Consider the following 16,686-nt stretch of genomic DNA (forward strand, 5'->3'; position numbering starts at 1 on the left):
CGGGGCCGGACGGGGCAGCGGTTTGGGCGGCCGAGCGGCCCCGGGGAGCGCCCGGCGCCGCGCAGGTGCCACAGCCGGGGCCGTGCCGGGGCGGCGGGGGAACGGGACGGGGCGGGACGGAGTAGCGGGGCGGGCGCGACCATTTTTAGCACCGCAGGACCGCGGCGACCTCGATGCCCCCGCGCTCGGTGCCGCCGGTCCTGCTCTGGGCGGCCCTGCCCCGCCCTGCCCTCCCCTCGGCGGGGGACAAAGGCAGCGGCCCCGGGGCCCCGGGCCGGGCCGGGGGCAGCGCGGCCGCTCGGCGGGGACAGGCGCGGCAGGGCCGGGCCAAGCGGCCCCCGCAGGCGCCGGGCGGGTCGGGCCCGACCCGGCCCCAGGAGCTGCTGGAGTGGCTTCGCCTTGTTGGGGTGAAACGGAAAGAGAACGGGCTTCGGTGTAGTAATAATAATAACAACAGTGCACGCCCGTCCTGGAGCGGGGCGCGGGCTAAATGCGGCCGGGAGCCGAGCGAAGGCAGCCCGGCCGCCGCCTTAGGGCTAATAATAGGTGCCGTCTGCTCACTGGCTCGCAGCAGGCTGTGCTGTGGTCTGCAACGCAAACAGATTTTAGTGATTTAATAAAAGCCTCGGTTATGCAGACACATAGAGCTAACAGTGAAATATGGAAAGTTACTTAAAATTAAAGTAATGTTTAAGTGCTAAGAGTAATTTTTATCATATTTTTTTTTGTAGAGTATGAAATAACTGTTGCATATTTTCTTAAGGTCTGGAGCAGAACTAAGTTTTCACAGGAATTCTTTGCTCATCACCTATGAAGCTCCTGATCCCGAAGTTGCATATTTGCAATGAAGAAAAGGAGACAGCTCGCTGCAAGTCTAAATGAAAAGGTTCGTCTTGGCCATGAGAAAGATACTTCAGAGCAGATTCTTGTAGTGGACTGTGCACAAGAAATTGTCTCCAAGTCTGCAGAAATAGCTCCTGCAGATCAGCTTGAATCTTCCCAAGAACTTTCACCATCACCAGAACAAAGAAAGCTCCTAAGCTCATTGCAATATAACAAAAATCTACTTAAATACTTAAATGATGATAGACAGAAACATCCATCGTTTTGTGATTTACTCATAATTGTGGAAGGAAAAGAATTTAGTGCTCACAAAGTTGTTGTGGCTGTTGGGAGTAGTTATTTTCATGCCTGTTTGAGCAAAAATCCAAGCACCGATGTTGTCACGTTAGATCATGTAACTCATTCTGTCTTTCAGCATTTGCTTGAGTTTCTTTACACTTCTGAGTTTTTTGTGTATAAAAATGAAATTCCATTAGTGCTGGAAGCAGCAAAATTTTTAGATATCATAGATGCAGTGAAGTTACTAAATAACGAAAATGTTTCCAATGTAAAGACTGAGGTGGTAACTGATGCACCTACACCAGTAGAAACACTCAGTGAGCTGACAGGTAAACTACTAAATAGTCATCAGTGCACTTTCTGTGGTCGAAATTTCTGTTACAAGAAGTCCTTAGTAAATCATTTGGCTAAAGCCCACCGAGCCCTTTCCCTGGAAGGAAAGCATGGGTTAAAAATGGTTGAGAAGGCCAGCTTTTCCAACAGGCGCTCCACGAGAAGCCGTAAATGCCCAGCTAAGTTTGATATCAGTGACAGTGAGAGCGATGATGCCTCCGACAGCAATTTGGAGAAAGTCAGTTCTGACAAGGAGACATCTGAGAGAAGTGAATTCGAAGACAGTGAAAGTGAGTGCAATGTGGATGAAGACGGTCAGGAGGAAGAAATGTCAGGTGAAGATTCGGAATCTGAAGAGCAAAGTGAAAAGGAACAGAATGATGGTGAAGAGGGTTCTGAGGCAGCTGACTCAATGGGGAATATTTCTGAAGGCTTAGCTCCAGTCATCATTCAAACCAGTAGCAAAAAACTGCTGCAGTGCCCCAGGTGTGACAAAAAGTTTGATCGAATAGGTAAGAGCGAGTTGGGTTGATCTTGTTCATGGTGGTGCTGTTTGTGTGGGAGATAAACCAAACTTTTTCTCTATCCTGGGGAGTGAATATAAGAATTTCTGGATCATCTCACTGATCCAGTGTGCTGCTGTTTTCTCGAAGTGTATTAAGTTGTTATGTCTGTGATGCAAAATAGTTTCAATAAATTATCTGAGCACATTATTTCAAAAATATGCAAATACTACATTTATTTCTCTTCCATTGCTCTGGATTCTGGTTGTTAGCACAGTGTGTAAAAGCACAGCTACAGTGCAGAAATAAATGGCCTGTGAGTATTTAAGGTTGGAATGGTACATTTTGGTTCTGAACACACTGGAACCCCTTTTCTCTTTGCACTTTCATAACTTAGAATTCTAGTTCTGTGCTCAAAAAATCCTTAACAAGTATGCATTAAAACAAGCAATGTATAAATTATTTCTTTATATGCTTGTATTACAATGGACAATTGACTTACATGTTAAATTTATGAGCTGCAGAAACTCATGAATTTACAGTAGTATGCAGCAGCATGCCTGTGTGTTCTACAGAGAGAAAAGTAAAATCTAGTACAAAGCAGAGAGGCTTCTATTGACTCGAGGTAGATTTATCCACAGGATAGAATTTTGTCCTCAGAAAAAAATTAGCAAGAGGAAGGAATAGAAGCCATGTGAAAGAAAGGAGAGAGTAGCATTTTGTTTCTGGTAGTATACTGGGTCCCAAATACAGAGAATGTGAAAGGGTTTGTGTCTTGAATTTGGTGTTCTGCGGTTTGAAAGTACCTTAAGATTACCAGTTTGTTGTGAGGCTGTTCCCCATTCTGCAAAGGTACTCATGGTCAGTGTGGTGAAAGAATTGGGCTGTAACTTGCAGTATTTAAGAACAGACTATGCCTTGGGGTTGAACAAGAGTGACTTGTAACCCTTGCAGACTTACAGGAAGAAGGGAATGTTTGGAGGGACCTTGGATCAAACACACAGGTGAGCACTGGGCAGTTTTCAGTGGCGTAAGCCAGTAGGGATCCTTATATAGATGTGGAGGGTACTTAGAGCTTGACTACATGTGAGAGAGGTTATAGAACAAACCCCAAATGTGCCTATTGTAGGTGATACCTGTTACAGTTCATGCTAACAGATTTGACTTTGTTTTGCAGGCAAATACGAGAGCCACACACGTGTCCACACAGGGGAGAAACCTTTTGAATGTGATATTTGTCACCAGCGCTACTCAACCAAATCCAACCTGACAGTGCACAGGAAGAAACACTCCAGTGACACTGACTTCCATAAGAAGGAACACAAGTGTCCCTACTGCAATAAGCTGCATGCAAGCAAAAAGACCTTGGCGAAGCACGTGAAGAGGCAAGTATGACGTAGTGTGTGTGGTGTTTTATAAATTTAAAAAGTGAAGATAAGCATATATATATATATATATAAACACAGCATATTCTGCATTATTTTTATAACTATTTCTTCAAATAACTGCCTTTTCAAAGGCATTAGCAGTGTCACCTAATTGCTGTAATGAATAGCAGTAGTGCTTCTTTGGGGGTTCTGCCAGAAGTTTTTATTATAAAATGTTAGGATCTTTCAGATGGGCTAGCAGAGTCGGAGCACATCAGACTTAAAAATGACCTGTACTGTGGGTGTTTGGGGCTGCTTACTGGCTGGCTCGCTCACCGAGTTCACATTCAGGGGTACAGCTGTGTACCTTTGCAGTCTTGTAGGTCTGAGCCTCAGGCAGAAACGTGGCAAACGGCATGGAAGAAGAAAGGAGGACTCCCACGGGGGGAGCAACCAAGTTTTATTCCACCCGGAGGGCCCACTTGGAACTGAGGTTCCCTTGTTGGGTCTCGGCTTAAGTACAGGGGGCGTAGACACAGCAGAGGACAATCTAGAACCAATCTCAGGGAAAGGGGGGAGTTATCCAGAACAGGGGACAATTAACAGAACAACAGGGAACAATTAAAAGAGGGAGGAGAATCAAGAACTTGTCAAATCACCTTGTAGCTCCACCAGAATCTTCCAGGCTTCTGGGTGGAATGGCAGGCTGATTAACAAGACCCACCACCCAGGAAAGACCAAAGGGAGGTTTAATCATGAGGATACAGGGACAAACCATTATCAAACGAGTAACTTAAGCATGCAGGACTTGGGTAAATCTCAAATGGACCACAACACTGTACTGCTTTTAATTTGAAGGCAGAGTAAAATACCTTCTTTAGTTGTAGATGTCAGTGCTTTACTGTTGATGATAATAGATGTCTAAACCATTTCTGTGCTGATTTTTTTAGATAAATAATTTATGACACCTCTAATTATAAGGTATTATTATTTACATACTGCTTTTTTTCTTTTTTCTTTGTAAATATCTGTAAGTTGAAACTGCCTTCTGTCATGTCAAATGTTGTGTGAGGCTCTACAGGAGTCCATAGTGAACACTGCTTTCCAGTTACTTGTGTCATTAGAATTGTTTCAGCATCAGTATTCTGTTCTACCAGTGTGGTGATCAACTTCCATGACATATAAAGCTTAGAAATAGACATTTAGTATTTGGGTTATCTTCATCTTGGAAAGCTGTGACTACTTTCAGCTTCTTTCTCCTAGGTTTCATCCAGAGAATGTACAAGAATTTCTTTCTATCAAGAAGACAAAGAGTGAAGGTTGGAAATGTGATGTAAGTAATCCTTCAGTACTTCTGATTTTTTCATACAGAGTTTACCTTCTGTGAATTTTAATGAAAATCTGGTATGTGTTTCAGTGAATTCTCAGATCCCTTTCTAAGGGATGCTTTTCCTCTGCGTGATACATTTCCTTTATCTGCTGATTTAAGGACTGAACTTTGTCTATATGTACAGCCTCTGGTTGGATAAATAATCCCAATTTGAATTCTAAAATAGAGGCAGTATTTCTTCAAATACATCAGTTTACAAATTGTTAGACTTGAGTATTATAAATGCTTTAAAAACAGTATTTGTTCTCCTGTTAATTACACACATCAAGCACTGACCATAAAGTATACTGTTATAAGAAGGATCTCTCAATCGTGATGAAAATATATGTTAAATATGAAACACTTTCTCATTTAGCTGCATATGCATGTCAACAGAGTTGTAAATTTGTCTCTAGTTTTAAGTTAACAGAATACTTTTCTTGATTTTCCCTGGTAGACGTATATGTGTGAAACTACATCTGCTCTAAAAAGGAGTTTGTAGAATTTCTATTCTCTATGTGTGTTCTGCCAAATAATGTTTTAAGGTTTCAGATGTGGGGATTTGTTGTTATTTTTTTAAGGAAATTGGTTTCTTTCTTAATTTTTAGGTGTTTTGTTTATGCAAGCTGCTATATGTCTGTAATATTAGGGGCTGTAACATAATTACTAACCTTGCTTTATTTGGGAACTTTCACTTGTAAACATACAGTTGGAAGTTGGGAGGTATCAGCTGTAGGAATTCGTATTGTTCAGTGTGTGTATGGGGTCATGGTTCAGGGTGGGGTCACAGTTCAGGGTTATTGCACGGTTCATCAAAGGGTCTTATCTTCCAGGTGAAGTTGTACTGTGTGAATGGGTCACAGATTCTGTTTGTTATTAGATAAGAAACATTTTAATGGTGGGAATCAATTGTGCAACATTGTTGGCATTTGTTCTGGGGAAAGTGTGTCACCAGAGGAGTGATTTGATAAACTCCACTTCCTGGTTTGTGGGGTTTTTTTTTGTTTTTAACTGAAAATTGTAAATAGAAATTTTTAAAGAAGTGAGCTGCTGCTCCTGTACAGCTCATGTGCATTGAAAATGGATTTGAATTAAAAGCAGCTAGAATTCCAACTTTTACAGCAGTTGTACATTGAACAGGATCCTTGGGTGCTGTGCTGTGACTGTTTTCAGTTTGTGTGGTGTGTTCTTAGGGCAAAGGTGCCACAGATGTAGCTGCAGGATTCACTAACGTTATTGGTTTATGCTGTAATCTGTTTGTGAACAGCAGGATTTGCTGACCATATTTTAATCCTTGAGGAACATGAGCAAATTTACATAAACAATAGATATTAATAGTAAGGAAAAGCAAGAGGCCTATTATACTTTGTACAAATACAGGATTTGCTTACACCTATATTTAACATTACTGAGGTTTTGAACAAATAAAGCTTCTGGATTTGATTTCCTTATTCATGTGTGCTCTGAGAAGCTGATTGCAGGCGTTAATGTGTGGGAGTTGTAGTGCTCAGCTGAACTGTTATAAACAACAGCAGGAGTCTCACAGGAAAAATGTGAGCACTCCTTAGTTAGTTTATGTTGAAGTGTAGAACCCTGATGATAAATTGTAATACCTGGTTTAAATGCCTAAATTTGAGCTGTGGATTCCATTCTGTAACTGTACTGTGTGCTTACTTAACTCACTACTAATAATTCTTCAACATTTAGGTTTTGGTTAATCTGAAAGCAATACTAAAAAAGTACACATAATGTTAGGATTGAGATGGTCCTGTAGTTCTAAAAACATATTTTGAGTTATATTCTTTTGTCGGTATTGGCATTTTCTCTTTAATATCTGCTGTCAGAGAATTTCCCAGGGGAAATAAAGGAACAGGTATGACTCTGGTTCTACAGTAGCTTATACTACAACAACTCTTACCATGGTCCAACTAAACTGTTTCAGCATCCAAAACCAAGCCAAAGCTATTTGCTTTTTTCCATTGGTTATTTTCTGCTGAGTTACTGTGTTGAAACACCCTAGGAAGAGAGTCTGGGAACTGCTGGAGTCAGTAGAAAGAAGGGCTGGGGAGAAACATATAACTGCCTGCAGGAGTTGCCAGTAGTTGCTTTAGGCTGCCATGGATCTGCATCCCAATCTACACAGTGCAGTCCACTGTGGTTTGTGTAGAGCACAGGTTGGTTTGGATGCTGACTGCAAGGCTTTACATACTGGCATGGAGTAGTTTTTTGAAGAATGTGTTTAATCTTATATTGGTGAAGAGAGCAGGTGAAATGAGCTGTTAGGAGTTTATGAATAGGAAAAGAATCTGGTTATAACTAATGTAACTTTGACAAAGTGTGTTATCATTTCAGATTTGTAAGAAATCTTTCACTCGAAGACCTCACCTAGAAGAGCATATGATCCTTCACTCTCAGGATAAACCCTTCAAGTGCACCTACTGTGAAGAGCATTTTAAATCCCGGTTTGCAAGACTGAAGCATCAAGAAAAATTCCATCTCGGTATAAAAGCCTCCTTCTGACATGTAAACACTAGATTTAAAGTAAAACATTCCCCCACCATTTCATGCCCTGGTCAGTCTGGTTTCAACCCCACCTCCTTTTACAATTCTCTCTCCCACTTTTGGGGGAGAGTTGTTTGAGGGTTTTTTGTTGGTTGGGTTTTTACTTTTGTGTTCAGCTATCTTTTTGAGGCATTTTCTTGTACCCCCAAAAAATCAGAATTTTGAGGAGGAAGAACAATTAAGGTTAGTGTGGTTTGAAACTTTTTTGCACAAAATTGATTCTCAGCTAGGGAGTGAGATTCTTCCTGAAGTTGTCAAAGACTTCTTCCTTTCCTCCTGAAGTATTCTGCAGACGTTTTTACACTGCTGATTATTTCTGCTGAGTAGGAATTAGATGGGTGATAAGAATTTTTTATTTCAAGTGGTATAAGTGGGCTTAATTGCTTTTTGATGATGACTTCTAAATTTTTGCTTTACAGTCATGAAATTTGCCAGTATGCCAGATCTTAGAACTAACTTAGCAGAAAGCTCACAAAATCTATCTAAAGTATGCTGACTGTACTAAAGATGAATAATTTGTCAGACAAACTTTTGCTTTGTAAATTGATGAGGGTTTTCAAAAGTTACCAGTCTGGGCTTGTTGTTTAGTTTAGCTGACAGTCAGTCCTACTGTGTGTGTCTGTCTCCCTGTAGGGCCTTTTCCTTGTGACATTTGTGGCCGCCAGTTTAATGACACAGGGAATCTGAAGCGCCACAGAGAATGTACTCATGGGGGAAAGAGGAAATGGACGTGTTTCATCTGTGGGAAATCCGTCAGGGAACGGTAAGGACTTGCCTGACTGCTTGAACTTCAGCAGAGCACAGCAGTGCTTAGCAGATTTGGATTGCTGTTGAATATGCCTGGAGTTTTAACACGAATTAGACCATTTCTGAGCATTAGTATATTAAAAGGTAGTGTCAGAGCCACAGGTAGCCTGGGATTTTCTGATCACCTCTAAAATTAAAGGTGAGAGCTGTAGGTAATTAATTATGAAGTGCCACTATATTAGGAAAGTCTTACCTCTCATTTACTTCACTTAAGTTTCTCTGTTGTGCAAAAACATCTTGCAATTTTTTGGGAAAGATGTTTTCTTTAATGTATGTTTTCCAAATTTATGTTGGGACTGTGTTTTATTTCTTTCATGATACTGTTTCTAGACCCAGTTGGTTCAGTAAATAGATTGCCAGACTGACTTTGAATGCATGTGTCAGTGTGTATATCTGAATTTATACTGTCGTTTGGATATGTTGTGATCCATCACAGTAAAAGAAATTGAGAAAATGCTAGTATGCTTCACTTCAAAGTGGCAGGGACATTGCTTAAAATTAAATTTTTACTGGCTTTGTTGAACAGAACAACTTTGAAAGAACATCTGAGAATTCACAGTGGAGAAAAGCCTCATCTTTGCAGTATTTGTGGGCAGAGTTTTCGTCATGGAAGCTCTTACAGGTATAGATTTTTGTTAAACTGCTAAATTTTTGCTTATTTGGTGATATATATGCGTTCATGTTATTGACATAATTCTTTGTAACCTATGTGTTTGACCTACTCCACCTCTGAGAGCATTAGTAAATGTTCTAAACTTCTTTCAGTATTAAAAACATACTACTAATCTGTGCAAATTCATTTAATTAATAATACATTAATGGCTTAAACATAAACAAAATCCCCTACAAATCTTTTCTCAAAGCTGAGTTTTTTGCACATGTAAAACTTCAGTGTTTTTGTTATTCAAAGAGAAAATAAGCAGAGAACTAATATATCCCACTAAATTAATTTCACATAGCAGAGTTCAGCTCAGTTCTCTCTTGCTTTCTAAGAACAATTCAGGTGCACTTCAGCTGCATGCTACTTCCTGATACTTATGTGAAGCATTAAAGACTGCATTTTCTGCTGTTTTGCCTTGAATTAGCAGTACAGATTATGTTAACAAAATTGCATTTTATGGTCATGTTTATGGCTAAATATGCAGACTTCATCTAAGAGTGCATCATGATGACAAGAGATATGAATGTGAAGAATGCGGGAAAACGTTTATTCGGCATGACCATCTGACCAAACACAAAAAAATACATTCAGGTAGGTATTTTCTTTGGAAATTGGCTTCAAAATTACTATTCTGAAATAAAACCAAATAAAAACTTAATTATGGATTTTTTTTCAGTACATGCAATTTTTTAGACCTGATAAAAGTTCCTGCCACTCTTTAAAAAAAGTTCCTAAGTAGAGTTAATCTTACATGTTTTAAAGGTTTAAAGAACCAAATGTTTCCTCCACAATACCATAGAAGGCCGAGGGACAGTCAAAAACATGTAACAATGCATTGCTTTAACAATCATAAAGACAAAGCAAAAGTGAAAAAGGAGGATTTTTTAATTATTTCAGATTTCTTTTTTTTAATAGCAGTTGTGTGAAACATTATTGCCACAACACAGAAGAAGCTGTCAGAGTCTCTGTCAAAGTTTGTACACTGATCACTTCAATGTAAGAACACGAGAGAGGTGTTTCTGAAGTCATTCTTGTGGGAAAGAGGGAAGGATGACTGAGGGAACAAATGGGGATGATCAGAAGGAAGATAAAAAATCTGTTGCTCTAAGAGCAGAGAGGTTATCAAATGTATAGGAAAAGCAATGATTCACCAGTGAATTTTCCACAACAGGGTCCAGAGGAAATATGACCTTCTAGGAGGCAAAATACTTTGTAGGCAGCATGGAAGTATGAAAGTGATCAGGGTCTAAACTTCCTGAGTCTTTATGTGAAAGAGCTTCTTTCCTGGTGTTTGAAATCGTCTGCTATGAAGTAAAGAAATCTTTGAAAACTCAAAGTACAAAAAAAAAAAAAAAAAAAAAAAAAAAAAAAAAAAAGAAAAAAAGTCCTCTTTTCTGCTCTATTTGCTTCCCCCCTCTAGAAGGTTACATTCTTTGACTGTCCACACCCCTATTTACATGAGAAGAAATATTCTGCCACTTTTTGGAAGATCTCAAGATGACTAAAAAAGCATCAAGATACTTTTAAACAGCAGCATAAAAGAAAAAGGTAACTATGTCCATCAGGATGATTAAAATGATAACTACTGAGGTGTAATTTTAACTTATGCAAATTAGTAGCTGAAAATAATTATGTTTCAATAAGCTTCTCTTTAAAACAGCTGAGAGATTGAAGGTACCACATTTCAGGTCATAATGAAGAGAGAACAGTCAGTCACTTGTACCTCCCGTGTTTGGGGAAATGTCTCTTGGCTTGGAACACAAAGTTCTTTGTAGGAATGGTAGAGACTAGTCCTAAATAAGAAGTGGTAAAATCCTTGCTCTGATAGCTCCACCATGCTGTCCAAATTTTCTTCATTAATAAGAGAGAATCCTTCTCCAAGTGAGATGTGGAAGAACTTTGATTGGCTGAACTTTGGGAGCATGATTATAGGTCATAGACATTTAATAAATTCCAAAAAGATTTAACCAAAATTTATTGAATTTTGCCCTTGTAGGTGAAAAAGCACATCAGTGTGAGGAATGTGGAAAATGTTTTGGCCGTCGAGATCACCTTACTGTTCATTATAAAAGTGTTCATCTAGGAGAAAAAGTTTGGCAGAAGTAAGTGTGGGCTTTTTACAACTGCATAAATACTTCTGTACTGCAACCGATTTTGGTGGGACTTGCATGAGTAAGCAGAACTCTGCTAATTTGTGTGTTTGTCATGCCTGCACCTCAGGCTTCATAGAGGTGTTATTTCAGTTTGAAGGGGATGACAGGAAATTGCCTCCACAATTTAAGCTAGATATTTCCTTTGTAGCACAACTAAGTAAAAAAAAAGCATTAAAAATGATCAGATTTTAGTTTGTCCATTATCTGCCTCAATGTTTTTCTTAATTGATGGTTTGCTGTAGTATTCTCATTACAGACTACTTAAAAGTGAATTAGTAGTCACCATGTAAGCACTGGGAGAATTATCTGATATTGAAGGTATTTTAAAAGCTGGCAGCAGATTAGTGGCTCTGAAAGGAGGTAAAAAGTTTGAAAGCTGAGTTGTGTCTCTAACTTGAAAATGCAATAGGGTTTAAAAACTCTTGAGCTCTAAAAATAAACCTCTCAGAGATTTGAAATAAACAGCTCTGGTTGTTTTACAAATGATGTGTTTTAGCTGTTAGTGCTCATTAGTGTTGTGTAGAAGCCATTAAAGACATGTCTGACTTAAAAGTGGAGTACATTGCTTATTCTATTTTTTCCTTTGGTAGGCAGTGGCCTACCTAGAAATTCTCCCATTCCTAGAACCTTATTTATGGCCTGATTCTGTCAAAGTAAATGCTTCTCATGGATGTTGGGCAGAAAAATGTTACTTAGGGAGATTTTTGGGGTTAAAGAAGTTTTAGTGGCTTTTGTTCTTTGAATACTTAAGTGCCATCCTGACAGAGAAGGAAATTGAGTATTGAAAGGAATCAACCTTACTGGTATGTAGATGCCAGGAAATAGGAACATAAGTGAGGAAATTTGTAAAGTTTGGTATTTAGCTATTTTGCAGTTAAAGATTTCATAAAGGACTGTAAACATAACTTTACTGTTAGTTACAAAAAAAAATAACATGAAATGTCTTTTTTTTCTTTAAAGATATAAAGCAACGTTTCACCAGTGTGAAGTCTGTAAGAAAGTTTTTAAAGGGAAATCAAGTTTGGAAATGCATTTTAGGACACATTCAGGTAAAAAGAAAATAAACCCCAACTAAACCACAAAACATGTAGGAATCTATTTTTATGTATCAATATTGATTCAATTGTTTTATTCATTGTGGTGGTTGAGCATTAAGGATGAGAGTAGGAGAAAGCAGCAAGATTTTATTCATTCTCATATATTGGCCATTCCTGAATGCTGTTTTATGATTGTTTAGCTGGAATACTGATAATCTCAGCTCAGGTTTGTGGGACACATTTTGTACCTCCTCCTTTAGTTCACTGGTGTGTGTGCTCTTGACAAATTTACCCTGACCTTCTAAAAGTTTCTGCGCTCCAGAGATTACTGCATTTCAGGTGGTAATCTAAACAAAGAGTGAACTCCCTTTGGAAAGGGTTATGTCCTTTTTGTTTGACTTTGTTTTCCCTGCTTTGTGTTTAGGAACGTACAAGCTGAGCTCATTTAATCCCAGCATCATAACAGTTAAGAGTGTTCTTTTTAATTTAGTTTGTATTTTAACCTAAGTCCAGAGTATTGAGAGAATTGTATGTAAGGAGAAGAGTATGCCACTATACCTTCTAAACAAATTCCTGATGGCTCTCTTGATTCCAGAATAGATGCTAAACTTGCAGGTTGTTTTCAGTAAAATTGTTTTATAGTAGGTCTTGATGCTGTAATCCATGGAAGATGTTTGCACATTTCTGTGTGATTTGATGTTACTCAGAATCGCTAATAGTTACTTGTCTGTCTTTACAGGTGAGAAGCCCTACAAGTGTCAGATCTGTAGTCAGTCTTTCAGAATTAAGAAGACACTAACGAAACACATGGTTATTCATTCAGATGCTCGACCTTTTAACTGCCAACACTGCAATGCAACATTTAAACGAAAAGATAAGCTGAAGTACCATATTGATCACGTTCATGGATCTAAGGCTGCAGAAGAGGCATTGGCATCTTTTCCAGAGGAAAAGCTAGTCTCCTTACCAGTGCAGTACACCTCTGATGACAAAGTTTACCAAACCGAGGCTAAGCAGTATGTGGAACAGTCCAAAGCGTATCAATCAGAAGCCAAAACTTTGCTGCAGAATGTATCCCCAGAAGTGTGTGTGCCTGTGACTCTGGTGCCTGTTCCCATGCCGGAGCCCCAAGCAGAGCTGGTGCAGCACAGTGCTCAGCCCCACGGCATCCTCCCCCCACAGCCGGAGCAGCCGGATTATCAGCGCGCCACGGAGCTCTCCTTCCTTGAGAAATACACCCTAACTCCACAGCCTGCAAACATTGTCCATCCTGTCAGGCCTGAGCAAATGCTGGATCCCAGAGACCAGTCGTACCTTGGAACTTTATTGGGGCTAGATACAACTCCAGCTGTACAGAATATTTCAAACAACGAACATTCGTGATCAGACCATAACATTCCACCCAATTTAGGAAGCTGTCGGCCACCAGAAGGCTGATGTGGCAACTAAGTTTTATATTTTATTTGGACTCATTAAGTCTCCTGCATAGTTTTGGGAAAACAATTTGTTTACATAATATTTGAACATTTAGGCACATCTTGATGCATACGAAAGAGTGTTTCTTGCGATTTTAAGAGTTTTTAAAAATCTTATAGATGGTCTTTTAAAAATAATGCTCTGAAATATCTTTTAAGGATAGTGGCTGAAAATGTAATTACATATCTGGCTATTTATTTAAAAAATTGTTTGCCTTTATGCATCTCACTTGGAGTTAATGTTTTAAGTGGAATAGAAAGCATTCTAAAAGAATAAGGACTATTTAAAATTCGTGGAAATTTGTAAGGGCAGGCAGGACTATGAAACACAAACTTTAAATTATGTTTCACACAGAAATTAATATATAATTTCCTTGAACCTGAGGCATTTTTGGAGGGTTTTAAAGGTGGCTGGGCTCTGGAGCCTAGCCAGTGAACACAGGCAGTAGGTTCTTCTGAAAAGTGATTTATGATACTTTATGAAGACACTAAACAAGGTATTCGATGATCCCCGAGTACAATTAGGCTGCCTAAATTTGGGCTCTTAGTTCTTCTTTGATCTTTAATATTGAATACTATGGGAAGAGCTAGACAATGGTATTTGTCTAATTTTCTACACTTAGTTCTGTATAATTTTAAGATGCATTTTTTCTTGCTTTTTCAATCTTCTTTGTCTTCTAAAGTGTACCCCACACTCTAACATCAAAAGAAATGGGAGTATTTGCAAGGTCGTTTTAATCCATTAACAGGTCATTTTAATCCATGAATCCACAAAGGATTGGCATGGTTGACCCATGATAAAGCATAAATCAGGGTCCCACGTTAATGTGCCCATTTTCCGGTTATCTGTGACAGAGGAGAAATTTCAAAATTGTTCCAGAACAGTACTTAATTTCTATTTAAAAAAAAAAATCAGTAATTATAAATCTCTTGTGAGTTTCTAATTAAATTGTTTTCTTTCATACTTTTTTTGTACTGTGTTTATAAACCAAAGTTAAACTCTTGAGAATATTTTATGTCTAATTATTTTTATCTCTTTCTTTACTAGACCTATGGGTTTTTTTCAAAAAAACCCATTTGGAACTATAAGTCTGGTGTCACCATGAAATCTAGTATAGTTTAACCTCACCAAGCTTTCTCTTTTAAGTCTACTTTAAAAACAATTATTCTGTGTTTGTTTGGTGAATATGATGCCAAAGAAAGTTTCTGAAGTAATTTTATAATCTTCATAATTCCTCACAAGAATTGCATAAGATTCCCATCTTACTAAGATGAGAAAATTGAAATTTTACCCCAGTTTTCCCTATTCTTAAATTATTATCTCAAAGAATCTTTAAAATAGGAAACTGGATTTATGTGCATTGTTTTAACTGTTAAATTTATTCAATGACCTGAGCTCAAGGGAGTTGTGGTGATAAGGTGACTCTCTTATCACAGTTCTACAAACTCTAAAGTGGCACAGATCATTTGAGATTGTATTCAGATACTTTGGTGTTAGATTCTATTAATTATCTACTTCAGTGCTGAGTAGTTTGCAGGAGAGGGGCCAGAACTGCCTGAATGTTTATATTTTGAAGCTTGTACCCTAATGGATTCTTAACCTAAACACACCAAAGATTTCTGTTAGCTGTTAAATAGTGGCAGAATTACAGAATTTTAAGTGTTACCAGTATTTAAATAGGACTTAGCCAAAGAAGCACAATAGAAGTCTTAAACTTTAAAAGTTTAGTTTCTAAAACAGGACTACATATGTTTAACTGTTCTATGTTTGTATCTCTAAAGTAAAATTTAGAGCTGTGCTCTGGGAATGTTCAGACTGACATGCTGTAAATAGATCTGGGAAGAAGCTGAAGACTAGCAAATACACAGCAATAACAAGGCCATTGAATGCCACCTTCTGAAAGGACACTATCAAGTACTACCCTTCATGCTTTCTAGCTCCACCTTTCATCTCCTTTCAAAATAAAACTGTTCCTGTCATCTTTACACTCCATGGTTTGAAAATGGCTGGTTTATGTGTAGTTTTCAAGTCTACATGTGTGTATCATATTCATACTATTCATTGCACGTGAAACATGCTTTCTGCTGTAATTTCTATTTGTAATTGTACTGTTGAAAGTAATCCAACATCAGTGGTGTCAGTGCAGTGCTCAGACTAAAAGTCTAATCTTTGTTATTTCTTGTCTTTTGTGTCCTACAGTAGAAGTAAGTCTTGTAGGATTTTGACAAAACAGTAGCTTCAAAGTGGTTGGTAAATAATTGTTTCTTTTAAAGTCCAGTCTGTTTGGAAGGCACTCCAGGAAAACACTGAGATGGAATTTGGAGTGTATTTACTTGATAATGTCCTTTAAAAATTTCTTTCATAATTGTGCCTTTTATATCTATTCTAAAGAATGGCTTTTTTCTCTAGTGGAGTTGTTAATTCAGAAAACATTAAGGTCAAAAGCTTTCAAAGGGCTCCATGTTTGTGCATGCCCAACAAGAAGTGGACTATAAAAGGACTTGTTTTTCAGAAAAACGAGCTTGCTCTTTGCTGTTTGGGTGACCAGAATTACTAGTCATTCCTGGAAAAAAATACCTACTAGTTCTTTGGTGTTCTTTTGTTTGCAGATAACCCTACTAGTTGGTTTGTACCTGCTGGTCAGGCTGGATCATTGCCAGTTGACAGTGAAAAGACAATAGGAAAGCTTATCTGCTAGATACATAGTTTTTATTTGTATTTAATATCGAGAGCTATAATTCATATGGCTTTACATCTACTTAATATATGAGCAAAGTAAATGTTCATGGACTGGAACTTTGTTTGGTAGGTGAAAGTATCTGGTTTCTGCTTGATAGAAGATAGTCCCTGTTAGGAAGAGTGGGGTTGAAGGGTAGAGTTCTGCACCTCAGAGCTCATGGGTTAGAGCTCCTTAATGTCTGCTCCCCCCATTTCAGTGTGTGCTCATCAGAGAGTGCGTGCACTGTTGATGTGGAGAAGGCATTTACAATAAATGTTTTATCTGGCAGTCCCTAGATCAGTTGAGTGCTTATTGCCAAAGAAAGAAGAAGCAAGTGTCTCTTAAAAAGATCTCTAAAGAGTGTTTAGTGGTGCATTGCAAAAAGTTGGTCTTTTCCACGTGCTGACTTTCGGGAAGAAGAGTGGAGTCCGTGCTGGTACTCCAGACTGCTGTGTGGTTCTGAGAACTTACTGCACTCGTTCTGTTCACACATTAAATTCTATATTTTTTGCTCTACAAATTTCTGGTTGTAGACTGCGTTACTGCCTTTAATTCTTTTAGTGGGTTTTTATGTTCA

The 16,686-nt window shown here is 38.5% G+C and overlaps 1 protein-coding gene across 2 annotated transcripts; it reads left to right on the forward strand.

The window, feature by feature from the left end:
- Positions 1–14,117, forward strand: ZBTB41 (zinc finger and BTB domain containing 41). 2 transcript variants are annotated; one of them, XM_083867428.1, is made up of 11 exons: positions 1–65; positions 764–1,967; positions 3,136–3,343; positions 4,589–4,658; positions 7,047–7,194; positions 7,890–8,019; positions 8,590–8,685; positions 9,209–9,315; positions 10,721–10,826; positions 11,838–11,926; positions 12,654–14,117. In XM_083867428.1, exons 2-11 carry the CDS (start codon positions 845–847, stop codon positions 13,295–13,297), a joined length of 2,721 nt encoding a protein of 906 aa, XP_083723554.1. In that variant the 5' UTR covers positions 1–65; positions 764–844; the 3' UTR covers positions 13,298–14,117. The 2 variants fall into 2 exon arrangements, with proteins under 2 accessions (XP_083723554.1, XP_083723555.1); XM_083867429.1 differs by lacking the exon at positions 1–65 and having other exon boundaries at positions 410–1,967.
- Positions 14,118–16,686: the final 2,569 nt, after the last annotated feature.

This window comes from Zosterops lateralis (assembly GCF_965231275.1).
Source record: "Zosterops lateralis genome assembly, chromosome: 9".
NCBI lineage: Eukaryota > Metazoa > Chordata > Aves > Passeriformes > Zosteropidae > Zosterops > Zosterops lateralis.

What these genes read in the sequence shown, in the direction of transcription:
- ZBTB41 (XM_083867428.1), top strand. Translation starts at nt 845, where the DNA reads ATGAAGAAAAGGAGACAGCTCGCTGCAAGTCTAAATGAAAAGGTTCGT. An exon ending in TTGGCGAAGCACGTGAAGAG is followed by an intron (nt 3,344 to 4,588) that starts GCAAGTATGACG and finishes TCTTTCTCCTAG; the next exon opens with GTTTCATCCAGAGAATGTAC. An exon ending in GGGAAATCCGTCAGGGAACG is followed by an intron (nt 8,020 to 8,589) that starts GTAAGGACTTGC and finishes TTTGTTGAACAG; the next exon opens with AACAACTTTGAAAGAACATC.